This window comes from Vanellus vanellus (assembly GCF_965231255.1).
Source record: "Vanellus vanellus genome assembly, chromosome: 13".
Classification (NCBI taxonomy): Eukaryota; Metazoa; Chordata; class Aves; order Charadriiformes; family Charadriidae; genus Vanellus; species Vanellus vanellus.
Window position 1 is genome coordinate 1,485,125 of NC_138918.1, and position 16,212 is coordinate 1,501,336.

General features: G+C 52.8%; 1 protein-coding gene across 1 annotated transcript in view; it reads right to left on the minus strand.

Annotated features, from left to right (window-relative positions):
* Positions 1-16,212, minus strand: part of ARHGAP26 (Rho GTPase activating protein 26) — a 153,227-nt gene that overhangs the window by 101,232 nt on the left and 35,783 nt on the right. Inside the window, exon 11 of the mRNA XM_082489744.1 lies at positions 8,722-8,800. Within this exon, the coding sequence (XP_082345870.1) occupies positions 8,722-8,800 (79 nt within the window). The remainder of the gene's footprint in view (positions 1-8,721; positions 8,801-16,212) is intronic.

Genomic DNA, 16,212 nt, shown 5'->3' on the forward strand with positions numbered 1-16,212 from the left:
CGTGTGTGGTGCGACGTCCTGTGGATCTGTCACCGGACCTACGCTCAAATCCCCAGCCCTCACTCCTCTGCAAGTCTGCCTCGGTGGGTATCAGCCGCAAGATAATACGAGGGGACACAGGCAGCTGCCAACGCTTCCCCAGCAGAACCGACATCTCCCAAAAGGAGAGCGAAACCCAGCTTGTGGCATGGGACCAACCATCCTAGTCTCCAATAAAGCCCAACTACCGCGGCCAACTTGTGCAGCACAGACCACAACGAAGAGTGCCATGGCAAAGCTGGCTACAGCAAAGAATGCGTTAAAGAAACGACGAGGCATTCACGCACAAGAGATGAAAACCACAGACAGGAGCCGCTGCTCTGCTCCTGGATGTCCCCAACAATAGAGCTAGAAGAAAGAGAACGGGTCACAAACTTTCCGAAAGAGGGTGGGATAGTACTTTTAGGTGTGTAAGAGCAGTCCAGAGGGCTCTTTTCTCTTTTCAAGGTGATCTAGAATGCTTCTCTCAGTATTTTTCTCTTTATGACCCAAACAGCTTCTTAAACAACTGTCAGCCTGAAGCAGTGATTCTGGCTGGGTAAGCTATCAACCACCGAACCAGCTGGAGCCATAAATAAAAGCCTGAAGTCAAGGCTTAGGACCGCACTGGCTTAAGTGTTTTAGAAACAAAATAAAAGTTTGTAAACTCAATGTAAAGCTACTACTATTATAGGCTTAAAATAGGTTACAAAACAGAAGAGGGAGAAGAAGGGAACAGCGCTAAGAGCACGTGATACAAAAACGAACATGGAACGTGACATACTATCATTCGGTCTGAAAGCTCAGTCTGATTCTCTGAGGATCCTCTTCCGCCACTTTGGCCCCAAAAAGGACAAAGCACTTTTTTGGCAAGAATCTTGAACTGTGGCACACAAAAAAGCCAAGCAGGGGCTCCACTGGGCCAGGTTTTGCTGCCAAGTGGGCAGCGGGGCTCGCCATCACTGCAGCCACGGTGATGGACGTCCCTCCGCCGAGAGAGAGGTGCCGCTCTCGGAGGCAGTGCAGATGCTCACAGGCGGTGCAAGAGCGCAGGGAAGACTGCAGCTTCGGTTCAGGGAAAGTTCACTAGGTTGTCTGGGTCGGGAAGCAGATTAAAGGCGAAGAGAAAAAGCAAACAATAGAAATTCAGAGATTGAGAGGGGGCAGAGTGGGGAAAAAACGTTCTGTTCAGCAAAGAGAGAGAGACAGGGAGATGGAGAAGCAGCAACTGGAATGAGTCAGGCCATGGAAAACAGAACAGAGAGAACGAATTTACCATAAGCAAACAAACCCAGACAGGACGAAGGCCATGAAAAATCTTCAAGATAAAGCATACACAAATAACCATCTTTCTCCGGAAAGCCCACAGAAACACCCGTCTGTGGGATGGAGGGGGTAAAAAGACCAGCACGGAAAAGGCTGTGAGGAGACAAGCTGAAGAGACAGACAGGGACCAAACCCCTGAGAGCACCAGAAGAGCAAACGCGATGATCACTCCGACATCTCGCCCACAGGCTCTGCCGTGCGAAGGGAAAACGGCCAAAGACCACCATCTGTAGTCAAAGATATTCTGGGTGAAGATTTTTCTACCAGCTCTAATAATTCACTTTTCTCAGTGACTACTGATTTGCAGCCAGTGCCCTCAGGGAAAAGTAGGGCCGGCATCATCAGAAACTGTACTGGTCGGTCCCCAAGTCCCGCCTGATGCTAGTCCCCGTCTCCATCAAAGAGGGGTTTCCAAACTCTGCTGGAAACACTTCACTGCAGAGGTAATGAGCGCAGTACCAAAACCAACGTAGGAGAAGAAAGTGAGCTCCAAGGAGTCAAGAGATGAAATGGATTAAAACGATAAAGCAGATCGGCACCTTCCAGAGAGCCCCGGCACAATATGAGAAGGTCGGGAAGGTGTGCAATCGGTGCCCCACCATCCCCCTGTGGCAGCACGGGTGCCGGGACTGAAGTCCTTCAAGTTAATTTATTTTTTGAATGAGCCAAAATGACAGGAATGCCGAGGTTGAAAGCACTGGATTGAGTTCAAAAGACATCATTTCCACTGGGAAATTAATCTCTCACCATTTTGTATAATTAGACAAGGAAAACGAAAAACAATTTCAGAAAGAATTCCCAGAAGCAATATCCGAGGAGGAGGCGGGAGGCGAGGGTGCTGCCTGTTGGACAGGAATGCAAGGCTGGGCTTTGTTGTTACGCTGGGGTTCGCTACAAAAACACAACACGACATTTCCAGAGCAGCCACGCCAGCCGAGCTCCAGCTCCGCCGCGCAGCCGCCAGACGGGGAGCACAGCCCAGGGGCCGGCACCGGGACCGGTGGGCGCTCCAGAGGCTCTGGTGGGTGTCATCCCACTGACGTCGGCCTCGGTGGACCGCTGCCGGAGCTGCCGAAGGGCCGCTGTGCCTGGCGCCACGTGGTCCATGTGGAGGAACCGCTGGAGACCCTTGGGGGGAAAACACCATGGGGAAGGCTCCTGCCCCCCGGGCACCAGGCCGGTGGTGGGGTGGAGAGCTGCTGACCAGCAGCCATGCTGTCAGCTACCGGCTATTTCACTTCTGTTCCTTGCACCAAACCAAACCAGCCACCACCACAGGCCGGCTCTGAGGAGGGCGCAGCAGGGTACCATGGCCCCCGCCGCAGGGACCCCTGGAAGGGCCCCAGGACACCCCAGGCCCAAACCAGAGTGACACAAGATGATGGCCATGGAAACGCCTCAGGCCTGAGGCCACGGAGAAACAGGGAGGGGGGAAGGATCCCCATGGCTGGGGAGGGACGGAGCAAAAAGCCAAGCGACCTGAGAAGTTTTGAAGGTCTGCGCTCGCCTCCCCTCAGTTTACTGTGATTAAGTGCTGCCTGCCCCCAAAATTATCAGTTGCTCGTTTTGGGGCAGCAGGAGAAGGAAGACAGAGGAATAGAGGAGGGAAGCGGCTCTAATTTGGGGCTGTGCTGGGTTTTGGGGACAAAACTGGGAAGGGAGAGCCTTCCCCACACCGTGCAGCACAAACGGCCCTGGCCGGGCGGCAGGCACGGGCAGCCCGGCTGCGGGGGGCACGGTGCTCCCCCAACCCCAGCCGGGCCATGGCAGCCCCGGACACCCCTCTGAGCCCCCGGGGCGCGGGGAGCTGCCATGGCCCGGCTGGGGCACAAGTGCAATGAGCGGGCTGGTCTCAGCTTGCCATCTAGTGGAGAGCGGCCGTACGGCCTCCCTCCCCACACACACACGCCACCCTGCTCCATTTTGTGCTGCCCGCAGGCCCACGGCGCTGGGGGACCACCTCTGCTCCCAACGCAGCACAGAGGTGGCACCGAACGCCAGAGATACAACCCCAGCCGGTCAGTTGGCACCGGGGTGACCACCACAGCCCCAGTGAGGGTCAGGGTGGCCCACACAGCCCCAGCGCTGAGGAGGAGCTGGGCTCTGCGGAGCTGAGTCATGGCCAGGAGCCTGGAGGCGGCTGCAGAAAGGGAACCGAGTCCTTCCCGCCCACCATATGTCTGATGGCCCCCAGCTCCTGCTGCCTGCAAGCAAGAGCCCTCAGCACCCTGCAAAACCGGGCAGTGTCAGACCCCCCTGCTGCCAAGGAAAGGCTCCGGGCACTTGTGCAGGTTCACAGGCGCTTAGGCACGCTGACCTCACCTGGCGCCTAATTTCATTAGGCTAATAAACAACAGACCTGCCGTAAACTCCAGGCCATCACCTATAGCTACAGGTGGGAGCCAGGTCTTGACTGAAGGCTAAGAAAGAGTTTGGTTTGGGCACAGGGGGAGGAAGAGAAATTAAGGACAAGAAGGATAAAGTGTGCTGCTGAAGTGGCAGCCGGGAGTGGGCGCAGGGTGCTCCTTGCCCAAGCCAAGGAGTGGCACATCTAGGCGGAAGAATGCTTTCAAGCAAAGGGCTGCTGGTGCCTGCAGACCTTCGGCACCTAGGGAAGGTCTAAGAGAGTTTAAGTGTCTCCATAATATCTCAAAAATGTGGATCTTGCCCTCTGGGCTTCCATTAATTCAGCTGTAACCACTTCTGAATGTTGCAAATTCCCAGCACTGACAAACAGCATCGCATTTCCAGCCAGGCTCAGCCCCTAGTTGGGAACGTGAACATGGCATCTCCGCACCCGGCACAAACCCCAAACACCACAGCTACCACTCGACTGTCCCCCACAGCCCTCAGCCTCACGCAGCTCGATGGCCGTGCAGCCCAGTGTCCTCACATGGAGGAGCAGACATGACTAAAGCTGGGTGGGTGGGAAACCCTGGGAAGGTTTCCAGACATTAGAGCAGTGAGGTCCTGAAACTGCCTTCCAGAATGGGAGCAGAAACTTTATTTGCTTTCTGGAGGATGGAGCTTCGTCACCCAAGGGCTAAGTCACGCAAGTGCCAAGAGGAACAGGGCCCTTCCAGTACAACAGGTCCGACCCTGGGAGGTGCCAGGACAAAACCCACCAGCTCTGCAGTGCTGCCTTTCCATTCAGTGACCAGCCTTGAGCCTCCCGAAGCATGCCAGGGACTTTGTACTTTGTTCTTGCTTTTGCAAACCTGCAGATTATGTTAAAGAACCGAAGAGAGGGTAAGGGGAGCAGAAGGAAAGGAGAAAGCACCACTGATGTTTCTCCATTTCAGAGTCCTCCCTCCCTCCCCTGCAAGGGCATGAGGCTGACCACTTGTCCCCAGCCCACAGCGCACTCGGCTGTACAGCACTGACAAAACCAACTCTGATATGAAATGCTGGCTGTATTTTTACAGACTTGTATTGCTTTAAAGAACAAAAAAAGAGAAACAAAACTAATCGAGCAAAGGGCAGCATGATGCGAGTGCCAGAACAGCACTTCTCAGATCCCATCCATGTCTTATTTCCTCTGACAGGATCACAGGCTGTTGCATTTGCCATTTAACACTAACTTCTCCATCACCACTCAAGGTTATGGGCAACGGATTAACACAGCTCAACAGGGACATGATCTAACACGTTTCATATCCTTAACCCTCTACCTCCCCTTGCATTGTGAGGCTCGCTCTCATGGAGAAACATTTTCACGTCCCAAACATTTCCAATTCAGCACCCCACTTCTGCCCTCACTGATGTGAGAATGATTTCTAAGATTACCGACCTGCTCGGAAGGTAATAGCAGGAACCGCTGACACCGACATCTCTCTTTTGGCTGGCATGCTTGCTGCAGACTTGGCAAGCAAAGCCAAAACCTTACTAAAATGCTTATCTTGTTCAGTTCTTTGCCACAAAGCAAACAGCCTAATTTGCGCCTCTCTTAATCCTGCAGCCTGCCACAGCTGCTGCTATGAGCCAACACAGCTTTCATTCTTGACTCAGGCTCCAACGAAGTTTCAGAATCACTTTGGCCTCCACCTCATATATTTGCAAACTGCATCACCATCACCAGAGGAGAAAAAACATAGGTAACTTATCCTGAGTATCTTAACAAAAACGAATGCAACTGCTCTGTTACGGAGTTAGCATTTTCTTCTATTCCCAGCCTCTGTAACATAAAAGAAAACCCAAAGTCAATGCAGGGGTTTTAGTCAAATTAGTAACAAGTGGTAAGAGTTAACAGACTGATGATAGCTATCTGGAGACTGTAAGATATATAATAAATCTTTTCAAGTTGTGACAAATGTCTTGGCTAATGTAGCCCACATTCTATGTTTAAATCTTACTAAAATGTAATACAACATTTGGTTTTAGTTTTTTAATTATTATTAAGAAACAAACTCCAGTCCACTTTAATCTCTCCACCGCCTGAATTTGCACATGGAATTACTGTCCCCACCGTGCCAATCTTTCCCACACTCAATATTCAAATCAAAGGAAAACCAGACATTCTTTCCAGTAGAGGCTTTTTGGTTACAAAAATATAGTCAAAGCATAGAAGGGATATTTCTAGGAGTCCAAAGGTTAAATCCTTGTCTCTTGCTCAAGGAAATCTCTGCGGGGTAGGTGACATCCCACACCCTGGTGTTGCAAGATGAGAACCCAAACAGAACAGAGCAACAACTCCACTTTTGATGGATCGAGGAGGATAACTGAGGACAAGGAGCTACCTTGTCTGTCAACATGCACCATCTTTGTCAGTAAAATGCCTCTTGGATCCGTTTCCATACAGGCTTCATTCCCATGGCTCCCACACCACACCTGGAAGGCCAGGTTTAAACACCATTAGCATTTAAGTGCCACGAGGTATTGCATTAATGCGCAGCAGCAATCCTTGACGTGCTGGATGAGCAAGCTACCCTAAACTGATGGGCATGATAGGGAAGAATAGAAATACGCAGGCAGCGGCACGAAGTCCTGTGTGTTTTTGAAGGAGTTCACATAACCAGATTCTGAAACAGGATAATCCAGGCAGTCCTGCATTTGTTGCTTCATAGCACCTTTCGCATGTATGGTACTTTACAAACACGCAAAATCTCTGCCTGCACTTCTGCAACGCAATCGTAACAGACTGGCTCTGCTGTTGTGCCAAATCCTGAAAACATCAGCAGGTCAAAATGCAAGTGGATGACCGTATTCGTGCAGCGCCTGTTGCAGGTGACAGCGTTTCACATCCTCGCAACAAGAGTCCTCCGTGGAGGTGAGGCAGTAGGTGAGCAGGCTGAAGGAGGACACGGCTTGATTCGCACTAGGAGCAAGAATGCGCATTTTGTTTCTGAAGAAATTGAAAATATTATCCTGTCTCCAGGTGCCACCACAGAACCAAGGTGGGGGTTAATTTCGGAGGGAACGAGACAGCTTGCATGCCAGAGCTGGAGAGGTTGGTACGCCTTACACCCGCGTGTCCCCCCACTACAGCTGCCCCAGGACAGGGCCACCCGGGTCAAGAGCCGAGGTGGAGGAGCAGGCTGGCTCTCCCGAACAAGGCGCCCTTTTCAACACATGGTAGAAAAAGGGAGCAGAGGCTGTCCTGCGCACACAACACACATTCAGTCCTTTTTTGTCTCTGTGCCTGCACCTCCCGCAATGCCCGTTCTTGGAAATGGTACGTCTGCAGGTGCAATGGAGCATTTTTGTCCCAGAAGCACAATTTTGCTGCAGGGAGGAAAACCAACGTGGCAGAGAGCTGTGATCGCCGTCAGAGGTAGGTCCAAGCTACGCAGCACAGGGAGCCGCATTTATTCGGCTTGGAGAAGGAAAAGCTTTGTGAGACCTGATGGCACCCTTCCTACGAGGAGGGCATCAGAAAGACAGAGCCAGCTCCTCACAGCTCCGCAGGGCGGGTGGACAAGGGACAATAGGTGTAAATTGAAACAGGAGAGGTTCAGACTGGGTGTCAGGAGGCCGGTGAAGCAGCAGAGCTGGAGCCCGGGGACACTCTGCCATCTCCTCTCTCGGCTACTCTCAGCACCCGACCGGATAACACCCCGAGCAATCGGCTCTGAGCGGGAGGTTGGACTAAAAACCTCCTGAGGTCCCGTCCCACCTGAATTATCTAATGGGTCTACGGTTCCAAGCTGAGTGAGACCTGGCTGTAATCCACAACGAAATCCTCTACCTGAAATACAGAGCAGCACCCTCGCACACACGCAGCCTCCCAACCTCCGGCCCACGGCACGTTTCAAAACCAAGTTGCTTGACTAAGCCCACCAGGTGCTTTCCAGCATTCACCGAACAGCTCGCTTGTATCCCTGTCACACCGGGCTTTAACGAACACTTTTACTGACAAACAAGGACCTTTTCGTGGATTTGGGGGAGGATCTGCTCAAATCAGTACCAGTCTGTGGCAGTGGGGCTGTGCTGGGACAGGACACTCTGCTCCCCACATGTACTCTCCTCCGACGGCCAGAGCCTGACTCAAGCCCGGAAGCGCAGACACCTACTCCAAAAACGTACGGGCTGTCCCGTAACAGCCCTGGCTGCTCTCGCTATCCGCAAAGTTTCTTTTTGTATCCTGCTACGCTTTTGGCCACGCCGAGGCACAGAGGCCCACAGTCTGGTCTCGCTCTGTGTACAAAGACTGCTCGGCGGTGCTGTGTTTGCCGTTCATTGCTGGAAAGCCGCCACGCCGAAACCGGGCAGCACCGCACCGCCGACGCACAGCGCCCGCACCAGCACTCCTCCGAGGGAACCCGGTCAGAACCAGCCGCAGCTCTTCGAACGCGGCAGTAAGGTTTGCATACACATTAAAAAATGAAAAAGCAGCAACCATGAGTTTTCTGAAAACCTCCATAATCCCTTCCAGAGGTGAGGAAGCCTGTGCAGCTTTGGCACGGCAGGAGCAAACACAGCAGCGAGGAGGGTATCGCTGAGTACGGGGAACAGGGGCTACACTCCTCCGCTCACACTAAATCTGCAATTCTCTACAAGACCCAGAAACTGCTGCCAGATGAGTTGCAGGACTCAAAAAGCCCTGGAAATCTACAGCGTATTTTCTTCCACTGCTCTTTTTGCCATGTTTTCCTTTCAGCACAGCACAGCAGCGTGTTTGTGCTGGCCAAGCCTACCCTCCTCCTTTCCACCGCACCTTCAAGCAATCCAAGCACAGGAGATACAGTATTACCTCAAATATTTAACCAAGGGATTAAACTATTCTCTTGGCAGAAGGCGCGAGCTGCCCCACGGATACAGCTCTCGCACCGGCTGGCAGGCGCTGCGTGACAGCCTGCTTCGCAGCAAACAATCTGCCCCAGGCTACGAAAAGCTCTCCACAATTTTCTCCAATGCTTTTTTGCTAATATTTCTGCTCACCGGTTCCCGGCCATCCATTGCCTCCATCCACAGCCTTCGGTCCTCTTCTGAAAGCGCCTGCATGGTGATCACACCAGGCCTGCAGAGATAAAGGGAACGCTGTAAATAAACTGCGGGATGGAAAACAAAGATGACAAAGATAAATTTCCTATGAGAGAGACAGAGAAAGAGGACAACCTTCTTCTAGCTAAGCCCCAGCAGCATGGAGCCAAGCCCAGCCTGACCTCTCCAGGGATGCCCATGCAGGTCCTAACCAGGACCAGCAAACGAGCAGAGATCTCCAACAATTGACACACATTTTCAGTGTTTTTAGTGCAAGACAGCTGGATGCCAAATTATCCCTCTGGCTTTCAGCCAGACAGCTCACCTGCACTTGGGCTAAGCACATCCATGCGACAGCAGGAGAGGGCAAGGAAGGTTACCGAGCAAGCAGGAGACCCACGCATCCTGGCCCCCCAGGTCCTACCACCGCCCCAAGCACCACTTCCTGGTGGGGGACCTTCTGCTGTGTGAAGAATTTCATCCCCAACACGTTCGTGCCAGCGTGGTTGCGCCATTTCCCTGACCACATTCACACACTGACGTTATAGGCAGTAAGGGCAGCGATGTGCCCCTGGTCCGCCTGCCCCTGCCCGCAGCCCTGCGGGGGGAGCGCTGCGAGGGGTCCCGGGGGGCTCACTCCTGCACTGCCTGGTCCTGCCCAGCCCCACCACCCCCCGCCGTTACACACACAACAGCCCGTGAGCTGTGCTGTAAATCCAGCCTCCAAAAAATAACCGTTTGCTTATTTATTGTAATGAGAAGGGGAAAGAACAGGTCCAAGTGCCTGCAAACAAGGCACGGGGAGCCAGGGGACCCCACCAGCCCAGCCCTCGCCCTAGGGCCAATGCCACCTCCACCACTCCTAAGCAGACCCTGAGTCCACTCCCAGACTGCCCTTCCCATAAAAGGAGTTAAAACTTAATTACCTAGCTCTGATAAGCACGGCCACCAAGGTCATGATGGATTTAACATGGTGGAGAGTATTTGCACAACTTCAGGTGCGGGTGTGTGTTTGCACAAGAGAGGAACATGCCGCAGAGGGTGAAAGCCAACACTGCACTCCCACAGGTCACGTCGCGGACTGACAATGTACTGCATCGGGCTTGGCTGCAAGCTGCCAGGCTGCCCACCCGCAGCATCCCACCTCATCTTGCAGCCAGCGGACCCAGACACAGAAAGTCTCAGCCAGCCCTACGCCTCCCCAGCCTCATGCCCTTGGGTCCGGTCTCCAGCCTCCGACGGGGCGGTCGCATCCTGCCCCGCTGCCGCTCCCAGCAAAGCCCGCAGCGGGGCCGGGCTGCCCACACAGCGCCTGGGGGAGCAGGCAGAGACCCCGGCCTCAGTGAGATGGCCAAGATCGATTCTGTTTGTTTGGCCTAGTCATTCTGCTTCCTCCCGGGCTATTTTCAGATGCATTAGCAGAGCGCAGCAGCGATTTCTGCAGGAGGAGAGCGGGCAGAAGCCCTGGCAACGGGGGAGACGCAGGCATGGCCAGAGCGCTGCGCGACTTAGCAAGCGCGGGGTGGTTATCGGAGCTCTCTCTGCAGCAATGCTCGTGGGGTTTCATCCATCAAAAGTATGACAGCAGAGAACCTCCGACGCTGCTCTCCCCATCCATGGCAAAGCGCAGCGGCTCCAGAAGGGCAGCGGAGCAGAGAGCCAGGATCACTGCTCGCAGGGCACCGGGCTGCCGTGGCACAAGAGGGGGAAGCAGTTTCACCTCAGGAGCTGTAGTCACCTACAGACCGCCGCGTTCAGCAGAGCACGTAGGCTCTTTTCGGTACTAAATTCTCAAGAACTGATAAGGCCTGGGAAGAGGGGTAATTTCTAACTTGCACTTCCCAACAGTGATTCAGCAGGAGAACGTGAGCTGCAACAACACGCTGCAAAAGTCATTTGGTCCTTGATAAGAGCTGATCCTCTGTTCAAAAAGAAAACACAAACCCATAGTGGTGGGTTTGGCCTGTCTTCTGTCGCTTCTGCGGTATGTACGGGCAAGGGACAAAGCATTAGCCCTTCTCCCTAACTCCATTCACCAACCAACCAACCAACCCAACAGTTGGCTTTTGGCACACACAGCAGCTTAGCACTGTTTCACCAGCAGAAGCCATGCATTCAGGCTTGCAACGAGCCCAGGTCCAAATAAACCAGACATAATGCGTTTGATCGCTGCTAATCCCATTGGTGAGTCAGTCAATACTCACCAGCTTAGTGGTTTGGAAGTTTACTCATTTCGAAGGGAAGAGGAAACCACTTAACCGTCGCCCCATTTGAGAAAGAAAATGTTCAACATCCAACGCCAAATATTTTCAAAACACTGAACAAAGCTCCTTGTTGTGCAGAGACAAAACAATTCAAGAGTAGTCCCTGGTACCCGAGGAGCAGCAGCAGCACTGGCTACGGGTTGACAGCAAACCCATCCCCAAGAGCAGGAGCAGGCTCTTCCCTGGGGGAGCCCAGGTCTCAGCTGAACCCCTTTCAGCCAGGGCTTACGTCCAAGTTTACAGCATGCTGCTGCTGAAGGCATGGACATCCCAGGGAGAAAGCCCTGGAAGGGCTCTAGCTCAATTAGGGAGACACAGGAAAAGGAAATATTGGGATTTCTGTCTCTTTAGCCAAGACGTTACAAAAAAAAAAAAAAGACATTTAAATCATTTGTTTGTGTAAAACTCAACACTGGTCTCCCAGCAGAGCGACGAGGTGCTGGGGAGACATACTGGTATCTGGGATGCCAGGTTCCCTCACGCACAGGGCAAAAAGGTGATAACATGAAAATGTTTGTTCTGCCTTGGAGCAGATAACAACTCTTCGGGCTCTACTTCAAAGTCAAACTTATTTAACAGCATGAGGGGAGGGGCTGTGAAACTGAATTAAAAACCTATTTACATTGCAAATAGCTCTGCATTTCCTCCCACAGTGCTCGTTTGCCAAGGCATCCATTGCACCACTTTCCTGAGCAGAACCGTCTGCCCGGTTGGGACGCGTTTAAAATGCACCCCACACATTACGCCTCATTCATTATTTATTTGGACGATGCCCACGGGGTACCACGTGCTTAATAGTCAGGTAGGATGGCTGGTGCTGAAACAGCATCCTACTAACGCTATCAACAGGCAGTGGCGCTCGACTCGCTGCCTGCAGCCAGCCTTGTTTTCACGGGGTTTCCTTGAAGATCAACCGTTTCCAAAAGCATGCTCATTAGATTACGGGTATCTCAATTATTCAGTGTGGAGCGTGAGACAGGGAAGGCCCTTCTCTGACTTCCTTTCCCCAAAGATAAACAAGATGTACCTATCTTTGCTCCCTCAGCTAACACACAAATGATCCCGAACACCAGAGCTTAGCTAGGTTGTGCTGCCAGGTCGCTCCCGTCCCCTCCCAAAGCCTGATGTGGCACACACGGACACGCGCCGGAGGAGCCTCCTTTACCCTGGTGGCTCTGCCCAGCCGAGCATGGGGACAGCAGGAGACCCTCCTGGATCTGATGTCTAAAATACAGCAAAATGAACTGTTGTGGCAAACACGAGAAAGGACCGGCTGAGTCATTTCTAGACGCTGCATCACACATTTCAACCTCCACGCACTAAAACCCTTTGCCTTCTTCTGGGATGCAAGGGCGGGAAAGGGACATTTCGTGATCAGCAGGAATCCATTTCTAAACTGAGTTGATGCGGATGCGTGAGGCCAGAGAAGAACATGGCAAACACTTTGCAAGAAAGTATATTTTCAATATGCTACAATCTAAAAACTAAAGAGATTTTTCCATACGAGACCACACAGGAAATTTGAATTTTCTCAATATCTCAGCTTTTGTGAAAAACACCCTGGTTTTAAGGAGCTATGACTAAGCAAGCAGAGAAAATGAGAAAGTCCAATAGCTTTTCCTCCTTCCAGAAAAACAAACAAATAATGAAAGCAATAGAAACAGATAAGAACTTTCAACTCCTGTAGTGGCTTATCATACCGAGACGATCTAAACTGCTGAATGAAAAAACATAAGAGCGGATTAATAACAGGGTCTTGAGGGATGAATGGAGTTGAGCGCACGGAGAAATTTGCTGTCCCAGTCTGAGCAGGGCAGTGCACCCACATGCTGCTGGCACCCCAGAGAGGACCCCGCGGCGGTGGGGCACTGGTCCAGGCACCTGCAGCCAGATGTGGCCCCAAAACGAAGACGAGAGAAGATGCAAATAAGGGGAAGACTTTACCCCTGAATTCAGAAAGTCTCACTTGTCCATGTAAAGCTTAAAGCCCCGTCAGTACAACCGCCGCCAGCACGTTCTGCAGGGGCAGGGGCTGGCGTGGGTCCCCACGGCCGCCAAGGGGGGAAGGAGCTCTGCCTGCTGCTCGCTGCCAGCCCACCTGTGAAAACCTCAGGAATCGCTTTGTTTAAAAGGTCACTGGAAAGGCGACACCAGCAGAGGAACAAGTACAAGTTGTATTACACACACTGTCCAAAGCCCCGGTGAGAGCCGCCGGCCGGCGTCGGGGAACACCAGCAGAGGTGAGGTGGCCACCGGCTGCCCGGCACCACCAGCCCCAGGAAGCGGGGAGCGTGTCCCGCCACGGGCAGGGTGGCACTCAGAAAGAAACAGGCTGATCTGTAAAGTGCACACCCAGAGCGAGGCCAACCACCTACATGCCGAACACCATCTGGTCAGGGAAGCGCTCGGGCAGGTGCCGCAGCTCACCCGCCCCGGTGCCAACCATCGCGCAGCCGAGCCAGCGCGGTGCCAGCCACCTCGGGGGCACGCAGGCAGTAGCCCAGGGGAATGGCACTATGTGCAGAGTTTCCTGCCTTTATGAACGACTAAGAGACCAAAACCTCCCAATTTTGAATACCTCCTGTTCCCATAAAAGTCAATCGGTATGAGATGCGCTTCGCTTCTGGGCCCAGAGCAATGACCTACATTATCCTAAATTACAGAGCCTTTGTCATCAGCCAAATGAGATACTCCTCCTCCTAAGGCTCATTTTGTAAGACATTGTCTGTCATCCCTGTTTACCTCATTTACAAAACTGATTTAATGCACAGAGACGACAAATAAGTTTAGTTTTTAAAAAAGAGCATTCAGAGTAAAACACACTATCCATCACACTGGGGATGTACTTCAGCCAGACACTAGAACACCATTCTGGGCCTAATTTTGCTGTAACGAAGCAATAAAATACTCCCAACTTCCCACAGAGAAAATCAGCACTATTTGCAAATGCGGCGTTAGAGATTTCTTAGACCTCTCACCAACACCTGTACCACAGCTCTTCAGTCAGCGTTAAGAACTTCGGCATCTCCTTATCAGACAATAGGAAAAGGAAGCAATGCTGTAACAACAGATCAGGCTCCAGATTTTCAGCTCTGTACTGCTGAATCATCTTTAACAAGAGAAAAAACTTCCCCCCCCCTTAGCAAGCAGCAGCTTCTCCGGGTGGTATTTAAGAAGCTCCGAGCCTGCACCCCGTGTCGCATGTATACCAGTTTCCCAAAATGCAACACTGACGACAAGCCCAGTTCTGCGCCGACGAACATAAGCGGGGAAGAGCCAGCCGAGGCTGCCACCTCTAGGCTGTACGGCACTCCGGGAGCGTCAGCAGGGCCCTCTGGCTCCTGCCTCGGTGTCACCACCAAACCCCAGGGTTACGCTGCACCCCACAACCCCCGCCAAGGTACAGGCAGAGCTTGAAGAGCTACGCAAATTTCACGGTGATAGGAGATAAAAATACTTGAGCAGAAAGTGAAATTTCCTCGTATGTGCTCATAGGTGCGCGAGGCTGTTAGCACGGCCTTTCACACATAAGCGAATCATAATTACTACAGGTTTCCCCCTGCCAGCTCCAGCGGGAGCCAGCGGGACAGCCCCGGCCCCGAGTCCCGCCGTGCTGCTTCCTCCTCCCACCCCAGTTAGGAAGATGGACACAACTTGTCGGGCCATAGTAAAACAAACCGGCAACTAAGCCAGTCTGTGCACAGAGAACTTAAAAAAACGATTGAATACGCTTCAGGAGAGCCTGGGAAGGGAGCGGACTTCCCGCTGTCCCCGTGGCACCAAGGCACGCACGTAACGCACTAAACGGCACAGAGCACGGGCCACCTGCACCCGCCGGGACACGGGCTTGCAGGTGCCTTCGCAAGGTTATTTAAGGGTAATCCACTGCAGCAAGAAGAGACGTTTTGGACTCAAATGGTGGGAGGCAGCGACACGTCACCTATCCAGCGCCGCTGGGGACACCAACGGCCTTTGGCCATGGCACAGTCACAGGTTTCAACCTGGAGCCCGTGGATCCCTACAGCGCGATACTGCGCCGGAGGGGCCCACAGCAGATAGCCCAGAAAAGCCGACGGGATGTGTATCTGGAAAGATATGGAGGGGATGCACAAACTGAAACCTGCCGAACCCCCCGACAGCGCAGCAACACCCCTCATCCTTGCTGAGGAAGGCACACACGTAGCCCAGCGTTTTCTCGCTCCACACGTACTGCGGAAGGGACAAACCAATTTAATTGTCCATAGGAAGCACACGATGTGCACAGAAAAATCTTCCCACTCTCTTAATCCGCCTGTTTCCAAACTAACCTTTTGAAAGGCAGTTCCAGCCTTCAGGAGAAGAACACTCCAGTGGCATTGCTCACCCTTACCTCTGAACACCACAAAGGCACAGGGTTTTCTCAGTGTCACACTGTTCTCCTGGGCTGGCTTAACGACCGGTGACTGCGTGCACCTATCGGTTACGAGACACTTGACTCTTCCTGGACATTGCTTGTAAGTCTAATTTTCATTTAGAAGTTGCATACAGAAAAGAAAGGGGAAAACTGCTGTAAGTCAACACACAGTCCACATGTGAAACAGAGAAGCATCTTGGGGATGTTTGCCTTAATCATATCCAGACTTCCTGCATGGGGCTGACGAACAAGACATCAAGTTTCTAACTTCTTTATTAGTAGAGACAATAAAAAAACCCACAAAACAAAAAGGAAAAAAAAAAAAGAGAGAAAAAAAACCAAGACAAAAAGCCCACTATGCAAATGAGCCTTCTCCGTTCCGCGAAAAGAGCCACAGGCACGGCTCCAGCCAGCCTTTGGTCAAAAACAGCCTACCACCGGTGGTCAGCGGACTTGGGTGGAGAGTATGGGCTGAAGTTTTTGCCTGTGCTCAGGTCCTTAAGCCGGAGCTGATCTCCTCCAGCACGAAACAGAAAGCAATGCCTCCGAAGGCGTTATCTTCCCGCTGCCCGAGCCTGGCTGACCTCCCGAGCAGCGGGCACGGTTCTCCCTCCCCACGGTGCCCAGGTGAGCCCCAGCACCTCCGGCTGCGACCGGCCACTTCTGCACAAGGTGCTCCGGGCCACCCGTGTCCCCAGGGCCACATGGCGAAGCCAGGCCAGGCTTCGGCAGGACGGCTGCAGGGCGGCATCCGTGCGCTGCCAATCCCCGATAATCCTGGGCTGGCAAAGA